At 55.2% G+C, this 25,863-nt stretch overlaps 4 protein-coding genes and 1 long non-coding RNA gene across 17 annotated transcripts; 3 read left to right on the forward strand and 2 right to left on the reverse strand.

Moving 5' to 3' along the window:
* FGF21 (fibroblast growth factor 21) lies at positions 1–13,070 on the reverse strand. Of its 5 annotated transcripts, none has more exons than XM_067020183.1 (5): positions 12,525–13,070; positions 1,865–1,956; positions 1,365–1,772; positions 1,139–1,242; positions 1–395 (listed from the first exon to the last, which is right to left on the reverse strand). In XM_067020183.1, exons 3-5 carry the CDS (start codon positions 1,594–1,596, stop codon positions 105–107), a joined length of 627 nt encoding a protein of 208 aa, XP_066876284.1. In that variant the 5' UTR covers positions 1,597–1,772; positions 1,865–1,956; positions 12,525–13,070; the 3' UTR covers positions 1–104. The 5 variants fall into 5 exon arrangements, with proteins under 5 accessions (XP_066876284.1, XP_066876283.1, XP_066876285.1 ...); XM_067020182.1 differs by having other exon boundaries at positions 1,865–2,899; XM_067020184.1 differs by lacking the exon at positions 12,525–13,070 and adding an exon at positions 5,035–5,297.
* FUT1 (fucosyltransferase 1 (H blood group)) lies at positions 2,537–7,233 on the forward strand. Its single transcript, XM_067020186.1, is given in 5 exon segments — positions 2,537–2,780; positions 3,263–3,390; positions 3,907–4,087; positions 4,311–4,583; positions 4,586–7,233. Coding segments are annotated over 5 exon segments (1,464 nt in total). The 5' UTR covers positions 2,537–2,722; the 3' UTR covers positions 5,410–7,233.
* Positions 8,078–12,658, forward strand: IZUMO1 (izumo sperm-oocyte fusion 1). 9 transcript variants are annotated; one of them, XM_067020176.1, is made up of 10 exons: positions 8,083–8,709; positions 9,054–9,128; positions 9,510–9,596; positions 9,863–9,883; positions 10,232–10,312; positions 10,502–10,602; positions 10,866–11,019; positions 11,359–11,564; positions 12,003–12,332; positions 12,569–12,658. In XM_067020176.1, exons 1-10 carry the CDS (start codon positions 8,472–8,474, stop codon positions 12,584–12,586), a joined length of 1,311 nt encoding a protein of 436 aa, XP_066876277.1. In that variant the 5' UTR covers positions 8,083–8,471; the 3' UTR covers positions 12,587–12,658. The 9 variants fall into 9 exon arrangements, with proteins under 9 accessions (XP_066876281.1, XP_066876280.1, XP_058901137.1 ...); XM_067020180.1 differs by lacking the exons at positions 12,003–12,332; positions 12,569–12,658 and adding an exon at positions 11,808–11,995 and having other exon boundaries at positions 8,078–8,709; positions 10,944–11,019; XM_059045154.2 differs by lacking the exons at positions 12,003–12,332; positions 12,569–12,658 and adding an exon at positions 11,808–11,954 and having other exon boundaries at positions 8,079–8,709; positions 11,359–11,566.
* On the forward strand, positions 12,573–25,507 carry RASIP1 (Ras interacting protein 1). The gene is made up of 11 exons (XM_059045151.2): positions 12,573–12,709; positions 13,310–13,989; positions 15,590–15,945; positions 19,036–19,689; positions 20,399–20,436; positions 20,667–20,818; positions 20,935–21,038; positions 22,433–22,676; positions 22,882–23,054; positions 24,346–24,493; positions 25,074–25,507. Exons 1-11 carry the CDS (start codon positions 12,573–12,575, stop codon positions 25,271–25,273), a joined length of 2,886 nt encoding a protein of 961 aa, XP_058901134.1. The 3' UTR covers positions 25,274–25,507.
* Positions 23,475–25,058, reverse strand: LOC136793108 (uncharacterized). Its single transcript, XR_010837934.1, has 3 exons — positions 24,757–25,058; positions 23,913–23,986; positions 23,475–23,666 (listed from the first exon to the last, which is right to left on the reverse strand). It is a non-coding gene; the product is annotated as an uncharacterized lncRNA (long non-coding RNA).
* Positions 25,508–25,863: the final 356 nt, after the last annotated feature.

A 25,863-nucleotide genomic window follows, 5' to 3' on the forward strand; every position in this document is an offset into this window, starting at 1 on the left:
CCTCTCAGACTCTTTATTATTTCAAGTAGGAAAAAAAAAAAGAAAATAAATAAGATAAATAATACAATAAATAAAGAGGAGACAGTAATCAACAGCCTGCGGCTTCAGGAAGTGTAGCTGGGGCTTCGGCCATGTAAAGGTCCCACCATGCTCAGGGGGTCCGAGGAACCCACGTCGGGAGGCTCGGGGGCCAAGATCCCTGGAGGCTCCAGGGGTGCCGGGAGGAAGCCGGGCAGCGGCAGGAAGCGAGCAGGCCCCCGGGGGGCCAGGTCCCAGTTGGAGGAGCGGTGCGGAGGCAGGCGGAGTGGAAAGCCAAGAGCTTCAGACAGGTAAACGTTGTATCCATCCTCAAGAAGCAGCTCCCGGAAGCTGCAGGCCTGGGGGTCGAAGTGGAGCTGAGGGCATGAAAACAAAGATCAGAGACGTGGGATTCCTCTACACCTTCCTCCTGCGGGAACCCCAGCTCCGTCCTCTCCCAGACTCAGGGGTGCAGGCCCCCAGCTCTCTCTTCTTTCAGACCACAGAGTCCTGTCCTCCAACAGGATGTGGGCGTCCCGGGACTCCTGGGGAGCCGGGGGACCCACTCCTTCCTCAGGTGCAGAGTCCAGGTCCCCAGCCCCTTCCTCAAAACCACAGAAGCAGGCTCTTCCTTTACCCCTAGGCAGTCCCGCCAGGCTCATCTCCTTGCCCTCACTTCACAGGGAAGAATATTGCAGCCCAGGGATCAGCGGAGACTCTCTAAGTCCTGGCAGGGGCATCTGGCTGGCACCCAAGGTCATGTTCACTTTACAAGCCATCGATTCCCAGAGTGACCCTGCACCCAGCATGAGTCAGGCCCGTAGGAGCCTGTGTGGTCAGCATGGGTTACGAGTCACAAGACTCGCTCTCCCAGGTCATCCTGTCATTCACAGGCTTTGTGACTTGGGGCCGGTGGTGGCCCTGCCTGACCCTCAGTTTCCTCTTCTTGTGAACATGGATGACAACAGCTGCCCCCTCCAGGGATTGCGGCGAGGTCGGGGCATGCAGAGAGCATCGAGCCAAGCCTGGCCAAGGTCAAAGGTGCAAAACATGGTCCCCCAGCCTGTGAGGATGGGGAGAGGAAGGGTGGAGTGCATGGACAGGGGTCCTGGGAACTCACCGATCCATACAGCCTCCCCTCTGGCCCCTGGCACAGGAACCTGGATGTTTTAACTCCCAGGATTTGAATGACCCCTGGCTTTAGGGCTTTCAGCTCCAGAAGACCTGAGAGGAGAAAGTGATCAGGGACTCAGAAGGCCTTTGCCCATCCCGCTCCTCCCTCGGACCCAGGAGGCCAGGCCCCAATTCTCTCCTCCCTCAGGACCAGGCCCTACCCCTACACTCACTTTCGGGGCTCTGGCGGGCCGTCCCCACCACTGTGCCATCAGCCCTGATCTCCAGGTGGGCCTCCGTCTCCTGGGCGTCATCCGTGTAGAGGTATCGCTGGCGGACTTGGCCCCCAAACTGGAGGAGGGGACTGGAGTCAGGAATGGGATGTGCCTGGCAGGCCCCCAGCAGGACAGCTAGCACAGGGACCCACAGTCCCAGGTGCTCGAATTTGGCCTTGTCCCAGCCCATCAATGGTTCACGTCCTCAAGTGAGGTATGTGGGGTCTGGGCTTTGAAGACCTGAATGGTCTAGATTCTATTTCAGAGCCTGGTTGTCGGGGAGAGCAGATGCACGATGGCTTCTCTGGTAGCTGAAATGCCTGGGTCCTCTTGCACGTAGATTCACAGCTGACAGGACACCCAAATCTCTTGGGAAGAATGCAGATGCTCCAGAATTTATACCCAGACAGACCCGCCCAATCCCCTTCCCGACGCTTGACCCTTGATATTTGACCCACATGGCAGATGCTAGAATTCCACGGTGGCCAGGTCAGCCTGAACGCATGATGCAATCGGGGTTCCTTCCAGCTGGTGCCCTGGGCTCCTGGGTCTGAGGCATCAGGGGGATAGAAATGTGATGAAGTGGGACCTGAGTGAAAGGGGCTGGGGGCCCAGACCGTTTGGTCTGAGGGAGGAGGGAGCTGGGGTTTCAGACTCATGGGTCTGAAGAAGCAGGAGGCTGGGGGTTCAGGCTCTTGGGTCTGAGGGAGGAGGGGGCTGGGGGCCTGGACTCCTGGGTCTGAGCAGGAAGGGGCCTGGGATCCGCCTCTCTGCCTGACTGATGCAGATTGTGTCCCACAACTGGCATTTCTGCATCTCACCTGGGTTTCTGGGTTTCTGGGGGTCAGACAGTGAGCTTCCTTGGTCATCAGGAAAGCAGCAAGTGCCACATGGTCCAAGCATCCTCCTGAAGGATACAGGAGTCCTGGTGTGGGAGCTTCAAACCAACCTGCTCACAAATCCCAGTCCAGGCACTCATACACCAAACCCCCCAGCCTCCTCCTCCTGGACGCTGATGCAATCCTGATGTTTCTTTCACCAGAGGAGCTAACCAAGATCAGACCGGTGCCCTCAAAATAGCCTGGGGAAGTGGGGGGAGGGTGAGAATCTTTGACTCAGAGTTGACAACTGATGCAGGCTCAGGAGGGAGAAGTTAGACCCAAGATCCCAAAGAGAATGACGGGCTGGGCAATTTCCTGGAACCTAAGCGTGCAAGAGTCTGAACACCAGATCTGAAGGAGGCTGGTGACTGGAGGCCCGGACTTCTCATTCTGAGGACGGGGCTGGGGGCTGGGAATCCTGGGTCTGGAGAAATTATGATCAGATCTCTAGAGAGTCCAGTCCAGTTCCTGGGTCTTTGCTTTCTTGAACTGTAATGGTCAGACCGCTCGGGCCAGGCTGTGGGTTGGTGGGGAGAAGCCTCGGTCGAGGGAAACCGCCTCAGGTCTGCAGAAGAAGGAGGCTTTTGCTCCTAGCCGGGTCTGCCTCGGCCTCTGTGGAAGAGAGTTTCTCTTCTACTTCTGCTTTCTCCGTTCCCGTCCTCGGGAGAGGCGGGACGTTCCCTTCTGGAAAGCAGCAGTCAGGTGTCGGACGCTAGGATTCCCTCAGAAGGAGAGACTGGGGGCCGGGACTCCCGCATTTGCGGGTGGATGCGGCGGAGGCGGGGATCGGCGGCCCCTGGTCGGCGCGGGGACACGTTCCCGCCAGAGGCTCTCACGCCCGGACTCAGAGCCGGCGGAGGCTTTGCACCCGCCCATGGAGCAGCCAGGTGAACAGATTCTGCAGCCCCACGCGAGGACGCGACAGGGGGCGGAAGCCGCTGGGGCGCGGCCGGACTCGGCGCATCCAGGTACACGGGGCGGATGGCGAACCCAGAAACTGGGGGGGGGGGGCAGAGGGAGAGGTCGAAGCGCCGGGTCCAGCGTTGCAGCTGGGCGCTACATCTCGGTGTCCACGGAAGGATGGGCTGCTAGGAGGAGGCCAGGTAGGCTGCCCCGGGCTGGCCGATGTCAGGCAGGAGTGGGGCTGGGGCGCGGGTCCCCTGGTCCGGGGAGGGCGGAGGGCGGGGGCTGCGGCCCTAGACGGGGGAGCCGGGGCTGGGCGCCAGGGAAGGGGCGGGGCTCCGCCTCCGCGCTACCAGCCGGCCGGGGAGGGGCGGGGCTCCGCCTCCGCGCTACCAGCCGGCCGGGGAGGGGCGGGGCTGTGATCCTCCGGATCGCGTCCCCTCTCCCACCTCCCCTTCCCGAGCCCTCGCAGCCAGTCGGGGGAGGCGGCGTGGAGGGGGAGGGCGGCCGGGCCTGGGAACCTGGAGTCCAGGGTTCCGGGGGCCGCCGGATGTGGGCTGCACTTGGGGCCTGGAACGCTCCGTTCACGCCAAGCTGACTGTGGAGCTCAGGTAAGTGAGAAATGCAGACGTCCCAGGAGGCGCTCCCCCAACCTCTAACCCCCTATGACCCTCAGGAGTCTCCTCCACGCCGACCCCCAACTCCTGCTCCTCCAGGACACAAGATCTCCCATCCAGGCCTGGACCTCCAGCCTCTCATGTTCTACTTGGCCCGTTGCTTCCTGCCACCTCCGTGGTGGACTCTGCCCCTCGCACACAGGTTCACTGAGAAAGGAGCTGGGAGAACAGTGTCCAACGTCAGTGGACCTTACTGCCTGGGAGAGTGAAATTCCAAGATGTGAGGACAAGGCTATTTTGGAAACCACTGATTTTCACCATCTTCCATCTGCCGAAATTCCAAGCCCTTAGCTTCTCCTGATTCAGATCCAGGAGCCCCGATCCCCTTTTCCCTCAGACCCAGGTGTCCAAACCCAGAGTTTCCTCATTCTCTTAGGCCTCTCCTCCTTGACATCCATTCTCAAGCTCTGAGTAGCTCATAATTCACTTTTCTTCCCTTGAAGCCATGTGGGCACCCAGGCTCCGTCACCTCTGTCTGACCTTCCTGCTAGTCTGTGTTTTTGCCTCAATCTCCTTCTTCTACATCCACCAAGACCTCTTTCACAGTGGCTTAGGCCTGTCTGCCTTATGTCCAGACCGTAACCCAGTGACATCCCCTGTGGCCATCATCTGCCTGTTGGACACACCCGTAAACCCCAACGCCTCTCTTTCCTGTCCCAAGCATCCTGCTTCCCTCTCAGGAACCTGGACTATCTACCCAAACGGCCGGCTTGGGAACCAATGGGGCAGTACGCCACGCTGCTGGCCCTGGCCCAGCTCAACGGCCGCCGGGCCTTCATCCGGCCTGCCATGCACGCCACCCTGGCCCCCGTGTCCCGCATCCCCCCGCCCGTGCTGGCGCCTGAGCTGAACAGCCGTACGCCTTGGCAGGAGCTGGAGCTTCACGACTGGATGTCGGAGGAGTACGCCCGACTGAAGGGGCCCTGGCTGAAGCTCAGGGGTTTCCCCTGCTCCTGGACTTTCTTCCATCATCTCCGGGAACAGATCCGCAGCGAGTTCACCCTGAACGACCACCTTCGGCGAGAGACCCAGAGTTTACTGAGTCAGTTCCGGCTCAGCCGCACTGGGGACCGCCCGAGCACCTTCGTGGGTGTCCACGTGCGCCGTGGGGACTACCTGCAGGGGATGCCCTATCACTGGAAGGGTGTAGCGGGCGATCGCGCTTACCTCCAGCAGGCTATGGGCTGGTTCCGGGCCCGGCATGAAGTCCCGATCTTTGTGGTCACCAGCAACGGCATGGAGTGGTGCCGGGAGAACATCGACACCTCCCGGGGGGATGTGATCTTCGCTGGCGTTGGGCAAGAACGTGCCCCCGGCAAGGACTTTGCGTTGCTCACACAACGCAACCACGCCATCTTGACCACTTGCACCTTCGGCTTCTGGGCCGCCTACCTGGCTGGTGGAAACGCCGTCTACCTGGTCAGCTTTACCCTGCCTAACTCCAGCTTCCTGAATATCTTTAAAGCCGAGGCCGCCTTCCTGCCTGAGCGGGTGGGCATTAATGCAGACTTGACTCCGCTCCGGACGTTGGCTGAGCATTGAGCAGCAGGGAGACTTTCTGAAACAGTCTGATCGACCTAGGGCCAGTGTTACGTAGCTCTGGAAGCCCAGCAGCTTCTGGAGAAGCTGGTGGTCCTGCAGCTGGTGGACACCCATTTCTAGAGTGATTCTAGTTGGCTAGACTTGGAGAAAAGGGGGGGGGCTGGCTTTCTGCAACTGCCAGAACATTCTAGAATCAATGGAAGATCCTTTGCTGGCAATGTCTGAAGAAGCTCATGGCGGTTCTAGAATGCACAGTGCCCACCTGTTCTTCCCAGACCGTATCCAGAGTACTTCTAGATCACTGCCCCACCGGGAACAGGGGACTCCCTGTTCCAGCATTGACCATCCTGGTCTTTTTGAGAAGAGATATTTCTCTTCCCTGGGTCATCAGGACAGAAGGAACTCATGGATGTGCTACAGCAAGCACTCACCAGCTTCCCTTCTGTGTTTCTGGAATGATTCCAGAGGAGGGATTGTTTTCTGGAGAGGGTCATCTCTAATGCCTGTAAAGAACCCTGTGGGGACCTTCCAGAGGGGTTGGGATTCTGGAATTCTAGATTACCTCAGCAAAGAAGCTAACAAAGGTAAAACCAGCAGCCCAACACCTCACCACTGCTAGAAAGGTTGATGGATGACAAACTTTCTGTAGCTGGGGCAGTTTGAGTGACAAGTGGAACTTTACCCAACATTTCAGCCCCTGAAAAACCACAGATATGCTAAAACATGGGAGGGGTGGGGGAAGGGATGCTGCTGAATGCTGCAGCTTAAGGAGCAAGGCTCTGCAGAGATCTAGGAACATCTTTTTTTTTTTTTTTTTTAAGCTCAAAACAGCCAAAGGTAGACATGCACATCTTGGCTCCAAGTTCATGTTGCTTTACGCAATTAAAGAAGTTTCCTCCTCTGCAGCTGGGCTGCTGGGGAGTGATGGTGTAACAGGGAAGAACAAAATCTGACTCCATGTTGGATCTGTTTCTTTTATGTTAACTTTTGCTTTCTCTTGCTTTTGTTACTAATTACTAAAAGGATGCTATCTATAGCTATAAGCAAACATAATGGTCTGCATGGGGAACCCTGCCCCTCTGCCTGAATGTTAAACCAAAGTGCCTTTGTTCAGCTCACAGGGAAACATCCTGCCTGCCCACCCATGAAGGACTGCAAGAAAGAAGAAATTAACACACCTCCTCCCCAATGCTGGACAAGCCAGGAGATATTTTGCAAGACTTATGACCTTTTTACTTTACTTCCTCACCTCCTCCCCTTCTTTGTTCTATAAAAGAAACTGGCATCCAGGCCCCATAAGATGGTCCTCTAGGACACTAGCCTGCCCTCTTCTCAAACACCCGCCTTTCTGAATAAAGTCACTGTCTCCCAATTTATTGGCCTGTCATGCAGCGAGCTTGGACTCGGTAACAGTGGGGTTGATTTACTGAAAGTCAGCTGGCGTAAGGGTGCCCTGTGGGCTTGCAGAAAGCTGCGGGTATTGTGCCCCTTGCCAACCACTCTCTGCCCCTGAATTCACAGAGCCTCTAAATCTGGCTTTGGGTAAGTCAGGGATGAAAGAATCAGAAGGTATGCAGACCCAAGACTGGTCTCCAACCCAGGCAGGAGCACAGGGTCTGGCCAAAGAGGATGAGATTCTTGACTCAGATTTCAGGACTCCCTTGAGGCTTCTTGAAGGAAGCGAAGGTAGACACTTTAATTACAGAGTTGTCTGAGAATTTAAGCCCTTTTCTAGTCTTCTCAGGGAGTTTTGGGGGACCAGTCCCTACTCAGCTGCCATAGGTGGGAGAGAGGGAGGTATGAATTAAAAATCCTCATCACCAACCCGTCTCTGCAGGTTTTTTTTGAGTCTCGTGTGCATGAAGGTGTGTGTAAGTGAGTAGGAGTAATGGTGTGGAGCTTCTGGGGACTCTCACTTCTCATGTCTTGGGATACTGTTCCTGCTCTCTTGTTACTGCACTTGTGTTAGTTAATTATGGTCTCAGAGACCCAATTCCTTTCCCGGACTCTCAGCACTGGCCTCCAGACCTCTCTTTCCCCTGGGGCCTCAGCATCCAGCCCGAGGCTGGAGAAAGAAGGTGGAGGGGTGGATAGGGGAGTGAGCAAAGATTATAATTTTTTTAAAAAAATTTTTGCCCGCGCTGCTTGGCATGCGGGATCTTAGTTCCCCCACCAGGGATCAAACTCGAGTCCCCTGCAGTGGAAGCGCAGAGTCTTAACTGATGGACCGCCAGTGAAGTCCCAATATTATAATTCTTGAACTACATTTTTCATAAAGCTACGGGGTTGTCTGCAGTAATCGGCTATGGAGAGACCCCAGGGCCTTCTGGGAGTCGTAGTCCTAGGGCTAGACAGGACCACTTCCCACGTTTTCGTGGCTAGAGGATAATGTTTCCCGAGGGCCGTGGTCAGCTAGCCCAAAGCCTGGGTCCTGCGTCCCAGAGAGAGGCGGAGATTGAAGGCTAGAAGCCCTTTCCTTAGCTTGGAAACCAGAGCCCACAGGGTAAGCCCCCTTCGGTAGACGCTGGGAAAGTTCTAGTCTGAAAAGGGGGCTGTGACATCATGGAGCTATGGGCGGGGCCTCCCTTTGTTGCGGTCCAATCAGACTAAGAGTTGGGCTTCTGGGCGGGGCCAAGGAAACCTCAGGGACTATATCTTGGGAATTTGGGACCCCGCGTGGGTAGCCGGAAGTCAGAGGCTTGGGCGTTCCGTAAGGGGCGAGCCGTGGCTGTGACCCCCCCCGCCAGTTAAAAACTGTCTATACCACGCAACCAACCTCACCACCCCCCTCCGCCAAAATCCTAATTTTAGTCGTGGGAAAAAGAGTGGAAGGAGTGGCCTGTTCGTCCTGGAAGGTACAAGAGTCAGGAGTCAAGGTCGAGCTGCGGCTGTTTAAAGAGTGCTTCGGGACTCCTCGGTTTTCTAATGAGAAGTGTGCGCCCTGCAAATTGGGGCTCCGTTAGTCTCGGGGAAGGGTTTCTCTTCGTTTAGCGTTCACCTTCTCGGTTTGGGGTAAGAGGAGCCTCCCCGGAGTTCGGCGCGAACTGCGTGCTCTGGCCGCAATGGGGCCGCGGCGGCTGCCCCTCCTGGTGGTGGCTCTGGCTGGCTGCCTGCTTCCTGCCCGGGGCTGTGTCATGTGTGATCCAAAGGTCGTGGAGGCGCTAAACTCCTTGGAGACGGATTACCTGCCTGGCCACCTGGAGGCCAAGCATCACAAAACCCTGATGAAAAGGGTAAAGCAAGCAGTGGAAGCTTTCAAGGACCTGCCGATTGACGAGGACTCCTATATGGGGGTCGTCGGTGAGGGCGGAGTGCGACTCCTGGGTCCTGGGAAAGGAGGGGTCTGGGGCTAGGATTGCTGGGAGGTGCTGGGGAGAAAGGGCTGGAGGTACAGTCTCCTGGGTTCGGGAATGGGGAAGGCTGGGATGCAGATTCTGGGGTTCCCCAGGGCTGGCAAATACTGTTCTCCCTACCTTTTATCCTGCAATTGTATTCAATATGTAATAAATAACTCCCAGAAGGCAACGGCGTGGGTTAATCCCTTAAATCCTTGCCCATTGGCCCCAGAGGTGCTGTAGTTTCTAAGACTAGGTGAGCCAATGAGACAACAGTGCTTGGAATCTGGGGTATATCTCCCCCCACAGATGAGGCCACACTGGAAAAGGCAGCTTGGAGTTTGCTGAAGGATCTGAAACGCATCAGGGACAGTGATGTAAAAGGTAAATGCACAGAGGGGGCAGGAGAGGGCTTCCAGAAACTCTCAGGGAGGTGGTTGCTGGTGACACCTGGTCTGGTGGTCAGGTACTGGACTCTGGAACCAGACTGCCTAGGTTCAGATTCTGGCTCTGCCGGTTTCCTAGCTGTGTGGCGTTGAGCGCTGTGTCACCTCTAAAATGGAAACCATTACAGAGTCTTCATTCCCGTTGTTGCTTAGCCCAGTGGCCAGCATTATGTTAAGTGGTCATTAAATTTTATTGTCCTTCCCTGAGAAGACCCAAAAGCCAGGCTCTGCAGACAGAGGTCAACTTCCTGTACCTCACATGTGGGAGGAGCAACAGGGTGGGGGTGGGGCTACTCTACCTCATCCTGCTTCTTCCCAGGTGAGCTCTTCGTGAAGGAGCTGCTCTGGATGTTGCGCCTGGAAAAGGATAACTTTGCCAGCTACGCTGCTCAGTTTCAAAAAGCGGGTGAGAGAAGATGGGAGTCCGGCATCTCAGCCTTCTCTTTTCACAGTCCAAGAGTCCCTGACCCCAGTCTTCTGCTTCTCCGACTCCCATCCATCAGTTCTCCCAAGCCCTTCCTCCCTCAGACCCAGGGGTCCAGACACCCACGTCTTTTCTTCCTGGAACTCAAGAGCCCCAGCCCTAGCCTGTTCCTTCACCGCCCCTCTCATCCCCTTTAACGTAGAAATCTGACTTTTTTTTTTTTTTTTAAATTCTTTCTACCGAGGCAGCTTTTTGTCCCAACAAATGTGGTGAGTCCGGATTACGGGAACTGGTCCTCTATCCCTCATCCCTGCCCCGTGAATACCCAGCCTCCCTCTTTTGGGTCTGTGTCTTTTCGTTCTCCGCGTGGAGAGGTTCCTGGGTCTCCCGTATTCCTTTTGCACCTCGGACTTCTTGGGAAGCGGGCATATACCTTTTGCACTCTTTACTGAGCTTGGTTAGACCGGCTTCCTACAGGGCTGTGTTGTTCTAGCCCGGCCCCGCAGGCTGACCTCCTCAGGATTCGGCTCTTGAGCCCGCCCCAGCCCTTGGCCCTGCCCTCTCCTCTTAGCCCCGCCTCTTAGTGGGAGAACACAGCCTCGATCCTGCCCCTTCAGGTTTGATGTTGCAGCCTCTGATCTGGTGCAATACCTGCCAGAAGCAGGTTCACGCTTGTCGAAAGTCCTTGAATTGCGGAGGTGAGAGAGCTGGGCCCAGTCAGAGGGGTTGGCGCAAGAGGGGCGGAGCCAGAGGAGAGATCCAGAGTCTAAAGAGGTCGGAGACTGGAGAGAGCCGACAAGAAAAGGCGGGGCGAGACCAAGTGGAAGGGGGTTGGGAGAGGGCCCAGAACCGTGAAAGAGCATCCCACAGTAAGCCCCTATCCCCAGAGCGCCAAGTCAAGGTCCATCAAATGGAAGATATGATCCTGGACTGTGAGCTCAACTGGCATAAAGTCTCCCAAGGCCTGACCGATTACAGCTTTTACAGGGTGAGGCCCTCCAACTCCCGTTACCCTTGAACTCCAAGTCCCTCAGGTTTGCATGAGCCCCCTGGCCCCTGTATCCACAGGCCTGCACCCATAATGCCCATGACCCACCAAGTTTGGCTTCTTCTGATCCCCTGGGACCCCATGCCCTGACCAGTACACGCTGGTCTCCCACCTCCCCACTGAAGCCCCATGATCTTCTCACCCCTGTACTCCCCAAGCCTTGAACTCCCCAGGCCTCTGTGACCCCTTGAGCTTGGGTCTAGGTTTGGGGGAACAATTCTGAGACCTTGATGTCCAAGGGGAAGGAGCCCACCCTGACCAAGACCATGGTGCGTCCAAAGGATGCAGGCACCTATCGCTGCGAGCTAGGCTCTGTGCAACCCAGTCCAGCCACGATCATCTATTTTCATGTCACAGGTCAGTGCTGGGGAGTTGGGAGAAGTGGGATTCAGGGTCCTGCGGGGGAGGGGGGGGCTTCAGGGGAGTGGCCTGCTTCAGGGGCGTGGCTTATGGGACATAACTTCCCGTGGGGGTGTGGTTTCAGGCCACGAGGGTATGGCTTCCTGTCCTGAGTGTGGCCTCTGGCCCCTGGGCCAGGGCTCCCTTGTGGGTGTGTTTGGGCTTCACACAGTTGGAGGCGTGATTATGTCCCGGAGGGCCTGGGTCCTGGGGCAAGTTACTGTGGGGAGAGCTTGCCTTGGCCTTGGCCAGACCTTCGCGCCCTCCCAGGACTGCTCCTTACCCCTGTTCTATCAGTATTGCCCAAAAGAATCGTGGAGGAGATACCGTCACCAAACACTGAAACCACGGACGACGTGGCCCCAGGTGAGGTGACTCTGAATGGCCCCCAGACGGCCACAACCCTCCAGTCACAGTCTCCGAAGCCAGAGAAAGTGCTGAGAAGCCGCCTGGTGGGGCTGCTGATCTGGGGCTTTGTCCTGCTGATAGCCAGCGTTGCAACCGTGTGAGCCGCCCACTGAAGAAGGCAGGGTTTGGAGCGAGGGGCGGGGGCTTCCAACTACCTAAAACAGAAGCGGGTCTCCAGCCAAGGAACGCTGAGAGCCGGACTTCCTTTGGGAGCGGGGCTTACCTAGGAGGGTGAAGCTTGGATAATTGCTAGAATAAGATCAAACATAGGGAGGCTGAGAGGGGTGTTCCTCCCTCATTAGGACCTAACCTGTTTCTGCTATTTGTACCCCAACCAGGATACTTTTCTCTCAGTCTGGGAAAGTGATCCATTTCATAAAGTCCTCCTGGTTCAGCACTGGCAGTGGAGCTGCTCAGGACTCTGGGGTTTCAGGAGAAAAGACCAGAGAATCAAGGAGAAAATAAATATTTATCTGGTTGTCTAAGTATCTGACTCACTCCTCCAGACTGATTCTAACTTTTGGTTCCCCTAGGGAGGCCTGGGGATGGTCTTCGGTCTGAGGGAGAAGGGGCTGGGAACCTGGTCCTGTGGGTCCTGGAAGGGGCCAACTGGCTGCGATGTAATTCCAGAATCAAGGAGTGGGGCCGGGCCAGCCTTCCCCAGGTCTCCTCCCCCAGGCCCGGTCCCCTCACAGGACGCCCCCTCCCCGCTCTTCCTGCCAGTTTCCTCTTGCCTTTTCCTGTCCCCCACCCAGTGCTGGGAGCTGGGGCAGAGGCAAAGGCTGAACAGGAGCAGCGGGGTCAGGAACCAACCAGGGCAAGCGGAGCCAGGGCCCCCGGGTGCTGCCGGGACCCGAAGCAGGGTAAGAGCTGGGGACCCAGGAGTCCAGCACCCTCCTCCCTCAGACCCAGGAGTCAGCCCTCTGCCATCCCCCATCCCAGCCACCAGCAATCCGGGTTCCCATCCCCTCCTCCACCCAGATTCTGGAGTCTGGGTCCCAGACCCCTCCTCCCTCTGACTCAGGAGTCCAGGTCCCCTTTCACCCCATCCTTACCTCTCAAGGCCTCAGGAGCTGGGGCTTTATCCACCCTTCCGTAGGGCCATGCTATCTGGTGAGCGGAAGGAGGGCGGAAGCCCCCGTTTTGGGAAGCTCCATCTCCCGGTAGGCCTGTGGATCAATTCTCCCAGGAAGCAGCTGGCCAAGCTTGGTCGACGCTGGCCCAGCGCTGTCTCTGTCAAGTGAGTGCCCACCTCCTCACGGCTCCTGCCCCTGCCCCACCTGCCTCCCATCTGTCCCTGTTGATGATCCAGTCCCTGCACTGGGTAATGCCAGGGAACCGGAAAGAGTTGGCTCCAGCTCCTGTCCTGTATGGGCAAGTGAGATGGCAGACGGTAGGGGACAGTGGGCGCCAGTGATATAGGGTCTGGTGAGGGAAGTGCTGGGCCTGGAGATGGGCTTAGGCCGGGGGACACGGGGACAGGGACACAGAAGGAGTAGCGGTTTGGTTCACCTTCCTCCTCTCCCTGCTCACCTCTTGGAATTTCCTTCTGTGGGACTCGCCTTTATTTATTTATTTTCTCTCCCTCGCTCTCTCTTTGCCTCTGGCCTCTGCCCACGCCACCCCCCCATCTCTATACACCCCGCGTCTCTCGCCCTTCTGTCGGTGTTTGTCCCCCACTATCGCTGGGTGTCTGTCCCTCCCTTTCTGGGTCTCTGTTCCTCCCCGCCCCATCACTCTGGGTCTCTGCCCACCTCTCTCTTTCTCTAACCCCTACCCCCGTCTCTGCATGTCTTTCTGGTTCTCTCTCCCGTGTCTCTGCTCGCCGGTGGGCTCCCAGGTCTTCGTCTTCAGACACGGGGAGCCGCAGCAGCGAGCCACTGCCCCCGCCGCCGCCGCACGTGGAGCTGCGGCGAGTGGGCGCGGTCAAGGCGGCCGGGGGAGCCTCAGGGAGCCGCGCCAAGCGCATCTCTCAGCTCTTTCGGGGCTCGGGGACCACGGGGTCCGGTGGCGCGGGAGCCCCCGGGACTCCGGGGGCCGCGCAGCGCTGGGCCAGCGAGAAGAAGCTGCCGGAGCTGGCGGCGGGCGTGGCCCCCGAGCCGCCACTGGCCGCCCGCGCCACGGCGCCCCCGGGGGTCCTCAAGATCTTCGGCGCCGGGTTGGCTTCGGGCGCCAACTACAAGAGCGTGCTGGCCACGGCGCGCTCCACGGCGCGCGAGCTGGTGGCCGAGGCGCTGGAGCGCTACGGCCTGGCCGGCAGCCCCGGCAGCGGCCCCGGCGAGAGCAGCTGCGTGGACGCCTTCGCGCTGTGCGACGCGCTGGGCCGGCCCGCGGCGGGCGCCATGGGCAGCGGCGAGTGGCGGGCGGAGCACCTGCGAGTTCTGGGCGACTCGGAGCGCCCACTGCTGGTGCAGGAGCTGTGGCGGGCGCGGCCCGGCTGGGCGCGGCGTTTCGAGCTGCGCGGCCGCGAGGAGGCGCGCCGCCTGGAGCAGGAGGCCTTCGGAGCGGCAGACGGCGACGGTGAGCTGGGGTGGGGTGGGGAAGCCGGATTCTGGGGGCGGGGCCTGCGGAGGGATGGGTGGGGCTTGGGGCGGAGCCAGGATGGGCCGGGCCTGAGGAACTTGGGACAGGGTGGCGGCCGCCGGGCGAGGGGTCCGCGGGACGGGGACTGCGCGGGACCTATAGCACTGGGTCTAGGGGAAGGCGGAGGTGGGGCAGGACCTAGGTCAGCCAGATGGGCTAGGCCCGAGGACCTTGCCCTTGGGATAGATGCAGAGTTGATGGACGGGGCCTGCGATGCTGGGCCGGCGCCGCGGAATGGAGTAATAGGAAGGCAGAGATATTGCGCGGGGAAGATGAATGGTCCTGATGGCAGATGGCCTCTCAGTAGTAGGCTGAATTGGCTTGTGAGGGGCAGGGCCTATGTGGATGGAAGCTAGAAGGGGGACGCGCTTGGAGGGTGAGGAAATGGGCTATTAGATCAGGGCCTAAGAAAGGGCGGAGCTTCAGAAGGGTGGGCCTTGGACCAGGTGACCTTAGGCTGGGTCGGCTGCAAAGCCTGAGTGGGGGCTTGAGGGTGGTGCACGGGAAATGAAGAGGTATTTGTATTGGCCAACGACCAGGCTGCTTGGGGGCCTAGTATTTGAGAAGGCCCGGCCTGGAACGGGAGGTGCGCCTGGGATGAAATAACAAAGGTGGGGGGCACAGTCTGGCAGGGGTGGGGCCGGGCTCACAAAGATAGTGTCCGCTCAGGGAGCCTTCTCACAGCTTTTCTGTTCCCGAGTCTCCCTTTGGGAGATAGAGTGGCGTAGCAGTTACACTCATGGGCTTTCTTCGCCGGTTAAACACAGCAAAATCCTAGGCGAAGATTCAGTGATATAATGCATATAAAGGGTTTTAGCACAGGGCTTGGCACATAGTAGCTGCTAAATAAAGAATGGCAATTATAACCATCATTGTCTTTTTTGCTTTTCTTTTTCTTTCTTTTTTTTTTTTTCCAAAAAGCATTCACTGAACACCTGTGGGCCACACATTATTTAGGGCCCTGGGGGAATACAGTGGGGACATTGACAAGTTCCCGCCCTTCTAGATTTCACAGCCCAGTGAGGAAAACATCAGTTCACTCATTCAGCTCATTTCCAATGGGCACCTACTAGATGCCAGGGCTGTGTGTGACAAAGTTCGGAGTGCCAGTGGTGCCCTTCTCTGCTTCGACTTGGAATGTCAGGGAAGGGTGTTCAAGAGGAGGTGGTTTCTGCTTTCCTTGGGGCAGGATCTTCTCGGTTCTTCGTGAACGGTTCTAGTGCCTAGAACAGTGCCTGGCACATAGTAGGGGCTCAAAAAATATTAACTGAAAGGATGAATGAATTTATGAGCTGAAATTACAAGATGGGTAGGAGTCAAGCAGGAAGTGTGTTCCAGGCACCGGGAACAGCATATGCAAAAACAGAAATGTGGGAAGCAGCCTCACCTCTTTGCATCCAATTGTCTCTTTATTATTTATTTATTTATTTATTTATTTATTTTCAGTTGTCTCTTTAGAATCTCTAGCTCTCCGAATCTGGCTCTCCTTAGGTCTCTTTCCAGTCTCCGTCTCATCTTTCTCCATCTCTCTCGGCAGGCACGGGCGCCCCCTCGTGGCGGCCACAGAAGAACCGCTCCCGCGCGGCGTCAGGTGGGGCGGCGCTGGCCAGTCCTGGCCCGGGGTCGGGGTCAGGGCCCTCGGCTGGGTCCGGGGGCAAGGAGCGCTCGGAAAACCTGTCCTTGCGGCGCAGCGTATCGGAGCTCAGTCTGCAGGGCCGGAGGCGGCGGCAGCAGGAGCGCAGACAGCAGGCACTTAGCATGGCCCCAGGGGCAGCCGATGCCCAAATCGGACCTGTAGACCCCGGCGACTTCGATCAGTTGACCCAGTGCCTCATCCAGGCCCCCAGCAACCGCCCCTACTTCCTGCTGCTGCAGGGATACCAGGACGCCCAGGTAAGCTCAACCTGTCTTAACGAGAGAGACCTATGCCCCACCCTTCGGTTGAATGGGCGGCAAAACTACAACTCCCAGAATCCCGTGGGTCGCGTTAGACTCAGGTATGTTGGAAGGTATGGTCCCAGCCAGGTTCCAGAGTAGATAATATCAGAGAAGAGAATGGGAGTGGTGGAGATAGATGTCGGAGAAGGATTTCACTGGAGGGACAAGTAAGTGATGATTCATTTCTTTCAAAGCTGGGAGATAGCAGTGTCTTCCTCCAGGGAGAATGGGAGAGCCCACTTTATTTTATATTTTATTTTATTTTCCTGCGCTGCATGACTTGCGGGATCTTAGTTCCCTGACCAGGGATTGAACCCGGGCCACAGCAGTGAAAGCCCGGAATTCTAACCACTAGTCCAGTGGACTAGTGGTTAGAATTCTCTCTTCTGGCTCTCTCCTGGGAGAGCTTATTTTAGGAAGATCTTCTTGGAGGCCTCTCTTTCTTGAGGGAGAGTAATGGAAGAGTATCTTCTGGGGAGGGAGATAATTTGTTTGATGCCTGGAATCTCGTTCGGGGTAAGGCTATGTTGTCTTAGGAGGAGATATTTTTTAAAAATATCTATTTAATTAATTAATTAATTTTTTATTTTTGGCGGCCTTGGGTCTTAGTTGCGGCACGCGGGATCTTTTGTTGCGGGTGCGGACTCTTCGTTGCGGTGCAAGGGCTTCTCTCTAGTTGTGTCATGCGGGCTTCGTACTTCGCAGCACGCGGGCTTAGTTGCCCCGCGGCATGTGGGGTCTTAGTTCCCCGACCAGGGATCGAACCCGAGTCCCCTGCATTGGAAGGCGGATTCTTTACCACTGGACCACCGGGGAAGTCCCTAAGTCATTAAAGTTGATGGTTTACTTTGGAACGATTGTGAGCATTGTTGATGGGGACAGGTGGTAGTGATACTTCTGTTTTACATATATGAGTGGCCGTGGAACTTGTTTGAGTGTTGGGGAGCAAGAGAAAGAAAGGATTAGTGGTTGGGGGCCAGTGGTAAGTTATTTCATTAAAGAAATGTAATATATTATTGGAAATATTCGTGTGTGTGTGTGTGTATGTGTGTGTGTGTGTGTGATACTTAGGAGAATCATTCTTATGGTTTTGTCCACCTTTGGGTAACAGTGGTACAGCCAAGCTGAACACGTACGACTGGGATCAATGGGAAAGCCCACTCTGGAAGGTGGTGGAGTTTACTGAACATTTCCATTTTTACTCTCAGAGAGGGATCCAACTGGGTTAGGTCACTTGGCTGTGTAAATGGGTGAGAGGTTAAAACTATTCAAATAACTTGCATTGGAGGAATTCATTCTTCCTTGTTGGGGCAACAGGACAGGGCAAGCTCATTGTAGGAAGGGGTTTGTATATATTACAACAGCCCATTTCTGCAGACAAGGTTGGTGAATAGGAGGCTCTATTGTGGAAAGGTGGTCAAATTGGAAGGATCTGTTCTGGGACTATATGAAAGTACGTTATGGGAAGAGAGGGAAACATTGGAAACATCCATTCTTTCAGATGGGATTCATGAGAAATTTCTTGGCAAGAGGCTTCCTTGGAAGTGTCCATTCCTTGGGAACTGGAGTAAGGGTTTAATCTCTTGTAGAGAGGAATTTGTTTGCATTCATCTCTTCTTGGGTGTCTGTAATGGGAGAGTTCATGTGAGGTGCAGTGGAAGAATCCCTTCTTGGGTTAAGGAACAGGAGAGCCCATTGTAAAAAGGGGGTTCGGGTATTCTGGATCATTCCATTCCTCCAGACGGGGATGAAAAATAGGAGATTCTACCTTCAGAAGGTGATCAGAAATATGGAAAGATCCATATTTCTCAAGAGGCAAATGAACCAATACATTGTAGTAAGGAAATTTAGAAATGTGCATTCATGGGGTAGAGGTAGTGGGAGAGAGTTCAGTGTAGGGAGGGGATTTATGGATATCAGGATGACTGTTTTCTCAGACATGAACGGGGAACAGAAGTGTCTACTTTAGGAAGGGGGTTAGACAGAGTGCTTCCATTTTTATAGGATGCAGATGGGAGAGTCATTCTTAGGAAGGGGTCTTCTGGAACGGACCTCTTCATTTGGTGGGTGAAATGGGACACTCCATTATAAGAAGAGGGTCTCGTTGAAAACATCTATTTATAAGATGGGGTTACTAGAAGTGCCACTGTATGGAGATCTCCTTGGAGATGTTCTTTTTGGGGATGGGAATATTGAGAGCATCCATTGATGGGAGGGAGAGTGTCTTTGGAATCCGCCATCCTGGGAGTGGGGGGAATAGGTGAGTCCATTGCAGAATTACAGCTCCTTGGAAGTAAATTCATGGGGTGGGAAAAAATGAAAGTCCATTATAGAAAGTGGGTCTCCTTGGAAGTGTACACTCATGGGGTAGAGATAATGGAAGAAATCTTTGTTCAAAGGGGAAGTCTCTTTAAAGGTAGCTTTGCTTTGGGAACATTGAGAGAAGCTATTATTGGAAGGGGAAATGTCTTTGAAAGCCTCTATCACAGGGGTGGAATGATAGGCAAGTGGGGACCGGGTTAGGGAAATGGGAGAGTTCCTAGGAGAAAGAAGGTTCCCTTGGGAAGGTCCATTCTTAGAGGGTGAGGGTAGTGGGACAGTCCATTTTAGTAATGGAGATGTGGTGTCCTTGGAAAGCACCCATTCTTTGGTCTGGATGTTATGGGAGAAGCCACTGTAGGAAGGGATTGCCTTGAAGGAGTCCATTCAGAGGAGGTGAGAAGATGGGAGAATCCACTGGAAAAAGATCTCCCGGGAAGCATACATTCTTTGAGGGAGGGAGATGGTAGAGCCCATGTCAAGAAAGGGGTTTCCTCGTATCCAGTCTTCAGGATGGATGTTATGGGATGGTTCACCATAGGAAGTGCCTTTGAAGAGTCCACTCATGGGAGGTCGGAGGTCATTGGTGAGTCCTTTGGGATCCCAGGAGATCTCCTTGGAAGTGCTCATTCAAGGGATCTGGTCAATTGTGGGTAAGGGATTTCCTCAGAAGCATCCAGTCCTCGTGGAGTGGTGTCCTTTAGTGCATCTTCACTTTCCCTCCAGGACTTCGTGGTGTATGTGATGACGCGGGAGCAGCACGTGTTCGGCCGGGGTGGGAACTCCTCGGCCCGCGGTGGGTCCCCAGCCCCGTATGTAGACACCTTTCTCAACGCCCCGGACATCCTGCCGCGTCACTGCACAGTGCGCGCAGGTCCTGAGCCCCCGGCGATGGTGCGCCCATCCCGGGGAGCCCCGGTCACGCACAATGGGTGCCTCCTGCTGCGGGAGACCGAGCTGCATCCGGGCGACCTGCTGGGGCTTGGTGAGCACTTCCTGTTCATGTACAAGGACCCCCGCGCTGGGGGCGCGGGGCCGGCGAGGCCTCCGTGGCTGCCCGCACGCCCCGGGGCCACACCGCCGGGCCCCGGCTGGGCTTTCTCTTGCCGCCTGTGTGGCCGTGGCCTGCAGGAGCGTGGTGAGGCACTGGCGGCCTACCTGGACGGCCGCGAGCCCGTGCTGCGCTTTCGGCCGCGCGAGGAAGAGGCGCTGCTGGGTGAGATCGTGCGTGCCGCGGCCGCCGGCGCCGGGGACCTGCCGCCCCTGGGGCCCGCCACGCTGCTGGCGCTGTGTGTGCAGCACTCAGCTCGGGAGCTGGAGCTGGGCCACCTGCCGCGCCTGCTGGGCCGCCTGGCCCGTCTCATCAAGGAGGCTGTCTGGGTGAGCACCGCCAACCTGCGCCCAGTCCCATCTGTGCCCCAAGTCCTTTCCAGAGCCTCCTCTAGCCGCCTCCAACCTTAGTTTCGTAGTTGGGCAGGACAAAACTACATCTCCCAGGATACCTCAGGAGGGGGGCTTGGGCTATTAAGCAAGGGGCCCCAAGGGATGCTGGGAGTTGTGGATTAATCCACAGTGTTTAAAGAGAAGACAGTACAGTAGTACCTATCTTTGCAGCTGGGGGATATTGGAAGAAACCATCCTGGGAGATGGGGTAGGGGAAGAGATCCCTGAAGGTTGGAGCCGTAGTGGGCGAGATCATTCTTGGAGGCGAGTGAGAACAAACCCACTGGACCAGCAGATGGATCTGCCAGGGAGAAGCCATTCAGAGTTGGGGGGGGGGTGAGGCGGGGAAAGTGCCATCCTATTGAGCTGGGGCCTAGTTAGAGGAAAGGTTTAGGAGGTTTTTTCTGAATCGGGGGAAACTCCATTTGAGCAGAAGTAGATCTAAAGGGAGACAGACCACTCAATCATAGGTGTGTGTGTGTGTTTTAAACTGTAAGAAGAGGATTGACTATTCTGAAGCTTGAGGATCAGAGTCCATTTGAAAATTGGGGAGAGTCTCTTGTCAAAAACGAAAAATCAGGGCATTAACTCATAGGCTTCTCTTCCTCATCCACCGCACCTTAATTCTGATCTTACCGTTCCACAGGAAAAGATTAAGGAAATTGGAGACCGTCAGCCAGAAAAGTAAGAGAAACTCTGGGGAGAAGGGTCTAGAGTGATTTAGGGGTCAGGATTCACAGCCAGTTCTATGTTCACACTTCCATGCATGTTTTAGTGCAAGCTTCTTTGGGAGTCAGCTTTTCTAGTTGTGAAATGAGGGTTGGACTCTGAGCCCAGTTAGACCCAGATCTCGGGGCTTGGACATTTGGGGGGGGGATTGGGCAAGGATTACAAGTCCCTTCCCCTTTACCCAGCCACCCTGAGGGGGTTCCTGAGGTGCCCTTGACCCCTGAAGCTGTGTCTGTGGAGTTGCGGCCACTCATGCTATGGATGGCCAACGCCACAGAGCTGCTGAGCTTTGTGCAGGAGAAGGTGCTAGAGATGGAGAAGGAGGCCGACCAGGAGGGTGAGCTCTGACCCAGGCCCGTGCTTGTCCAAGCCTCCTGCTCTTCCCTGCACCTGGGGACCTGGGCTTCTGCCTGGCAGCCTCTGGTTCTCCCTCACTCCTATGCCTGTCCTCAGACCCACAGCTCTGCAATGACTTGGAACTGTGTGACGAGGCTATGGCCCTCCTGGATGAGGTCATCATGTGTACCTTCCAGCAGTCTGTCTACTACCTCACCAAGGTTGGCCTTGACCCCTGCTTCCTGTTTGGCATAGCATCACTTCCGGTTTGAACTACATCACATTGCTCTGGTGTCACTTCTTATTTGACCTAGCAACATTTCCTGCTTCTCTGACATCACTTCCCATGTCCCAGCCCCTCCCCCACCTCACACTTTGCTGTTCTGGTACCACTTCCTTCCTGTTTGAGCTTACATCACTTCCTGCCTTCCTGACTTCTCTTCCTGTCTCTGCAACTATCCCCTCCTGATAGGCTGACTTCACTGCCTGGTTATATCACTGTTACCACTTTCTCAAGCTCCTGTTTTCTAAGTCCACTCTTAAGTCACTGATAAGTTAGATAGATAGATAGATAGAGATTAAATAATACTAGGCACTGTCATTTAAATTAAACCTCTTTATTCAGGCCTCACTTTCTGTGTTTGCTGACCTCACTTCCTATAGCTTTGAATTCACTCCCTTTTCTGAGCCACAAACCTGTCTCTCCCTGGAGTGCCCATCCTGTAGGGCCTACTTCCTGCCCCAGTCCCCGGCCACCACTCTTTTTTTAAAAAAAAAAATTTATTTATTTGGTTGTGCTGGGACTTAGTTGCGGCAGGTGGGCTCCTTAGTTGTGGCATGCGAACTCTTAGTTGCAGCACACATGTGAGATCTAGTTCCCTGACCAGGGATTGAACCCCGGGCCCCCTGCATTGGGAGCATGGAGTCTTATCCACTGTGCCACCAGGGAAGTCCCACCGCCACCCCTCTTGAACTTAATATGCTTCGTGGAATTCTCAGGGTTTCTGTCTTATGTTGGGCCTCATTCCTTATCTGTAGAATGAAAGGGGATATTTTGGGACAGGTAGTCTCTATGTTCCTTGAGCAGTCTTGATTTGTGAAGCCCTTTCCTCCCAGGCTTCACTTCCTGTACATCCCTGCCAAGTATGGTTTTATTTCTTCTTTGGCTCTGACCTCATTTCCTGTCCTTGGCCTGATCTCACTTTCCACTGGCTAACTGCCACCCCACTCCCACTTCCTGACTCTCCATTCTTTTCCTTTCCTTCGGGAATTCTGGATAAATAATTCTTTGATTGAAGGGAGCCTCTTTTTTCAATGTCCTTTGTCCTCCTTGAGCTGTCTCTGTTGAGAACTACATCAGAGGTGGTCTTAAAATACCCAAGACACTTCTGGAAAGCCTTTCTTAAACTTGAGGTATCCCAGGCCTGATGAATGCTAGGAACCTATCTGGAAAGTAGGATTTTGCTCATGGAGACCTTTAGGGTGTTGAAGGTAGAATGGACTACAATTCCCAGAAGCCTTTGGTGGAGCTCCCCAGTACCTTCATGCTCTACTATCCTGAAGCTTCCAGGGAGTTGTAGTCCGATCCCTTGTTTGCATCTCTGTGTCTCCTCAGACTCTGTATTCAACACTGCCTGCTCTCCTGGATAGTAACCCTTTCACAGCTGGGGCAGAGCTGCCGGGGCCTGGAGCCGAGCTGGGGGCCATGCCTCCAGGGTTGAGACCTACCCTGGGCGTGTTTCAAGCTGCCCTGGAACTGACCAGCCAGTGCGAGCTGCACCCGGACCTTGTGTCTCAGACTTTCGGCTACTTGTTCTTCTTCTCCAATGCATCCCTTCTCAACTCGCTGATGGAACGAGGTGAGGGTTGGTCTGGAAAGGGGCCGGGAAGCAGAGACAGGAGCCACTGAGAGCTGCATCGATTAAGAAACATCAGAGGCTCAGGCCTCATCTTTAGGGGCTCTGGAGAGCAAGCTCCAGATCCCAAGCTGAAGAATAGGCAAGGTCTGGGAGGCAGGAGGGCAGAGTCCATGCACCCATTGCTTCTCACACCCTTCCCCCACAGGTCAAGGCCGACCTTTCTATCAATGGTCCCGAGCTGTCCAAATCCGAACCAACCTGGACCTTGTCTTGGACTGGCTGCAGGGGGCTGGGCTGGGTGACATTGCCACTGAGTTCTTCCGGAAACTCTCCATAGCTGTGAACCTGCTCTGTGTGCCTCGCACCTCCCTGCTCAAGGTGACTCCTGACCCCTGACCTCTGAGTCCCCAATCCCACTCATCCATCCTCTGTATTCAGCTTTCCCTTGGATCTCCCCTTGGACTCCATGTTATCCCCATTCCCAGTTCAGACACCATGGTGATGAATCAGCAGCTAGAAGGAAGCCAGTCACATAAATGTCCAAGTTTGGCTGCATCTGAATCCCAGCTGGACTTATTAATAATAGTTTCCAGGGTCCCCTCCCTCAGACATGCTGATTCAGGAAGTCTGGTATGGGACCAAGGAATGTGACGTTTAAAACATTCATTGAACGTAAACTACATGCCAGATACTGTGTTTAGCCCTTCTCACTGAATGCTGACTAAACCTCGTGAAGTAGGTTATTAATTGACAGTTTTGTTCAGACAAAGAAACTGAGAATCAGGCAGGCTAGGTCACTTGATTTCATTTATTTACTTTTATTTATCAAAATTTTACAGAACATTTAATAAGCACCAGTCAGAGTTCTGTGTACTTCACAATCTTGCCATATTAAATCGTCCCAACAACCCCGTTCGGTAGTTCCTGTTCTCCCCCAATTTACAGGTGAGGAAACTGAGGCACAGGGTTTGCGAGGAGGTAATGAGTAGCCTGGGACTTTTTTTTTTTTTTTTTTAATTTAATTTTTTTTTTTTTTTTTTGCGGTACGCGGGCCTCTCACTGTTGTGGCTTCTCCCGTTGCGGAGCACAGGCTCCGGACGCGCAGGCTCAGCGGCCATGGCTCACGGGCCCAGCCGCTCCGCGGCATGTGGGATCTTCCCGGACCGGGGCACGAACCCATGTCCCCTGCATTGGCAGGCGGACTCTCAACCACTGCGCCACCAGGGAAGCCCAAGCCTGGGACTTTTGAACCCAGGCAATCTGGGTTGAGTCTCTTGTTTTAACCACAGTGATGATTCTGTTGCCTAGATCTAGGGTAGGTACAGAAATTTTCAAACAGTTAACAAAAAGTAGCCACAGTAGAATAATGAACACCTATGCACACAGTAACATAAACTAATGGTCAATTTTGTTTCTTCTCCAACCCTGCCTACTCCCACCTCATGTATTCCGAAGCAAATCACATTTTTCTCTTTTAAAGCTGAGAGTATGCCCTTTCCCACTATCACTTCGGTGACAGCCATGTCTCACAGTACCTGGAAGACACTGCATAGGCATCACTGTCTACCCACTAACTACAGCCATGTCCTCTCCTATGGAGGGCCTTCCACTTAGGATTTCTCAGCTGCCCCATAACGATCGTAGCTTTTTCACCTCATCTTCCCACCAGGCTTCATGGAGCAGCCTACGAACTGACCACCCCACACTGACCCCTGCTCAGCTCCACCATCTGCTCAGCCACTACCAGCTGGGTCCTGGCCGCGGGCCTCCACCTGCCTGGGATCCTCCCCCTGCAGAGCGAGATGCTGTGGACACAGGTGAGGAGAAATAGGGACAGAGGCATTGGAGCTGTCAGCTCTCTTCTGTCCTCAGTACCTAGGGATCCATAGCCCCAGCTCCTTCCTCCTGGTCCAAGATTCTGGACCCCTAGCCCTCTCCTGACCCGGGATCTAAGTGCTGGATCCCAGGATACAAGATTCTCCCCCAGGATACAGGAGTTCAAGCCCCCAGCTCCTTATTTTTTTCGCAGCGGTTCAGGTCCCCAGCCTCTTTCCCCCTCTTTCCCCTCTTTCCTCCTCACCTAGGAGGCCGAGTTCCAGGCCCCTCCACTCTAAGGAATCTGTACAACGAAGTTCCCAGTCCTTCCTCCTTCCTTCCTAATGGACCCAAGAACCCAACTACGTCGCCCGTTTCCCGGGCAACAGTGGCCTTTCATAGTCTGAACTACAGCTCCCATGATGCCTGGGGACTCCCAAGAGTCGCGTTTGAGAGGATCCCGCTCCAGGAGTTGCCGGGGGTTTTTTCCTTCCTTCGGGCGTGACGCAGTCTCGGCTATCCCCGACACTGCTGCCTCACGCCCATTTTCAGAATTTAATTCCGACTTCTTCGGTCTCGTAGGGGACATCTTCGAAAGCTTCTCCTCCCATCCTCCCCTCATCCTGCCCTTGGGCAGCTCGCGCCTCAGCCTCACCGGTCCTGTGACGGACGACGCCCTGCACCGTGAACTGCGCAGGCTCCGCCGCCTCCTCTGGGATCTTGAGCAGCAGGAACTGCCGGCCAATCACCGCCACGGGCCTCCCGTGGCCACGCCTCCTTGAAAACCAATAGCAAACGAGCGCGCGAACCTTGAAAATTCATCGGCTTCTATCCTCTAGAGTCTAGAGCCTGTCTGAGCGCAGAGCTTTCTGGGAGTTGTAGTTTTCCCCGCGTGGAATGCTGGGAGTTTGAGTTTTGGGGTAGTAGAGAATGGGACCGTGGGAAGATGGGTTTGGGAATTCGAGTGCCAGGAACAATAAAGGTATCTGTGGTATTGGCAATGCCTCTATTGTTAAGACTCGGGAGCGGCAGTTATGATTTTCTGTGGAATAAGGTATCAGGGCCCTTGCCTGGAGCATTGGGCTCCTGCCGAATCCTCTGTGATATTTATAGCCACGGCCTCAGCTTGCCCTCTTGCATGTAATCCAATCCAGGAGCACTGTGGCCTTCCACGCATCTCAGGACAGAGCCCTAAACTTGTTCTGCCAAAGATCAGGCCCTCAGTCCTGCCAGTGGGAAATAGCCAGTGCTCCCTTCGACCTCCCATAGCCCATACTCCAGCCTCCTCCCTCAGACCCAGGAGTTTGGGTTCCCAAGCCCCTTCTGGACCTTTCTGCCTCTCGGGCACACTGATGAGTCTCAACGTTTCTTG

This window comes from Kogia breviceps, chromosome 18 (genome assembly GCF_026419965.1).
Source record: "Kogia breviceps isolate mKogBre1 chromosome 18, mKogBre1 haplotype 1, whole genome shotgun sequence".
NCBI lineage: Eukaryota > Metazoa > Chordata > Mammalia > Artiodactyla > Physeteridae > Kogia > Kogia breviceps.

Coding starts and splice junctions, on each gene's coding strand:
- IZUMO1 (XM_067020176.1), top strand. CDS start 8,472: ATGGGGCCGCGGCGGCTGCCCCTCCTGGTGGTGGCTCTGGCTGGCTGC. Junction 8,710..9,053: donor CTCCTATATGGGGGTCGTCG/GTGAGGGCGGAG, acceptor CTCCCCCCACAG/ATGAGGCCACACTGGAAAAG. Junction 10,313..10,501: donor AAAGTCCTTGAATTGCGGAG/GTGAGAGAGCTG, acceptor CCCTATCCCCAG/AGCGCCAAGTCAAGGTCCAT.
- FGF21 (XM_067020185.1), bottom strand. CDS start 1,596: ATGGGCTGGGACAAGGCCAAATTCGAGCACCTGGGACTGTGGGTCCCT. Junction 1,243..1,364: donor GGCCCGCCAGAGCCCCGAAA/GTGAGTGTAGGG, acceptor TTCTCCTCTCAG/GTCTTCTGGAGCTGAAAGCC. Junction 396..1,138: donor AGGGGAGGCTGTATGGATCG/GTGAGTTCCCAG, acceptor TCATGCCCTCAG/CTCCACTTCGACCCCCAGGC.
- RASIP1 (XM_059045151.2), top strand. CDS start 12,573: ATGCTATCTGGTGAGCGGAAGGAGGGCGGAAGCCCCCGTTTTGGGAAG. Junction 15,946..19,035: donor AGGGATACCAGGACGCCCAG/GTAAGCTCAACC, acceptor CTTTCCCTCCAG/GACTTCGTGGTGTATGTGAT. Junction 20,437..20,666: donor GGAGACCGTCAGCCAGAAAA/GTAAGAGAAACT, acceptor CCCTTTACCCAG/CCACCCTGAGGGGGTTCCTG.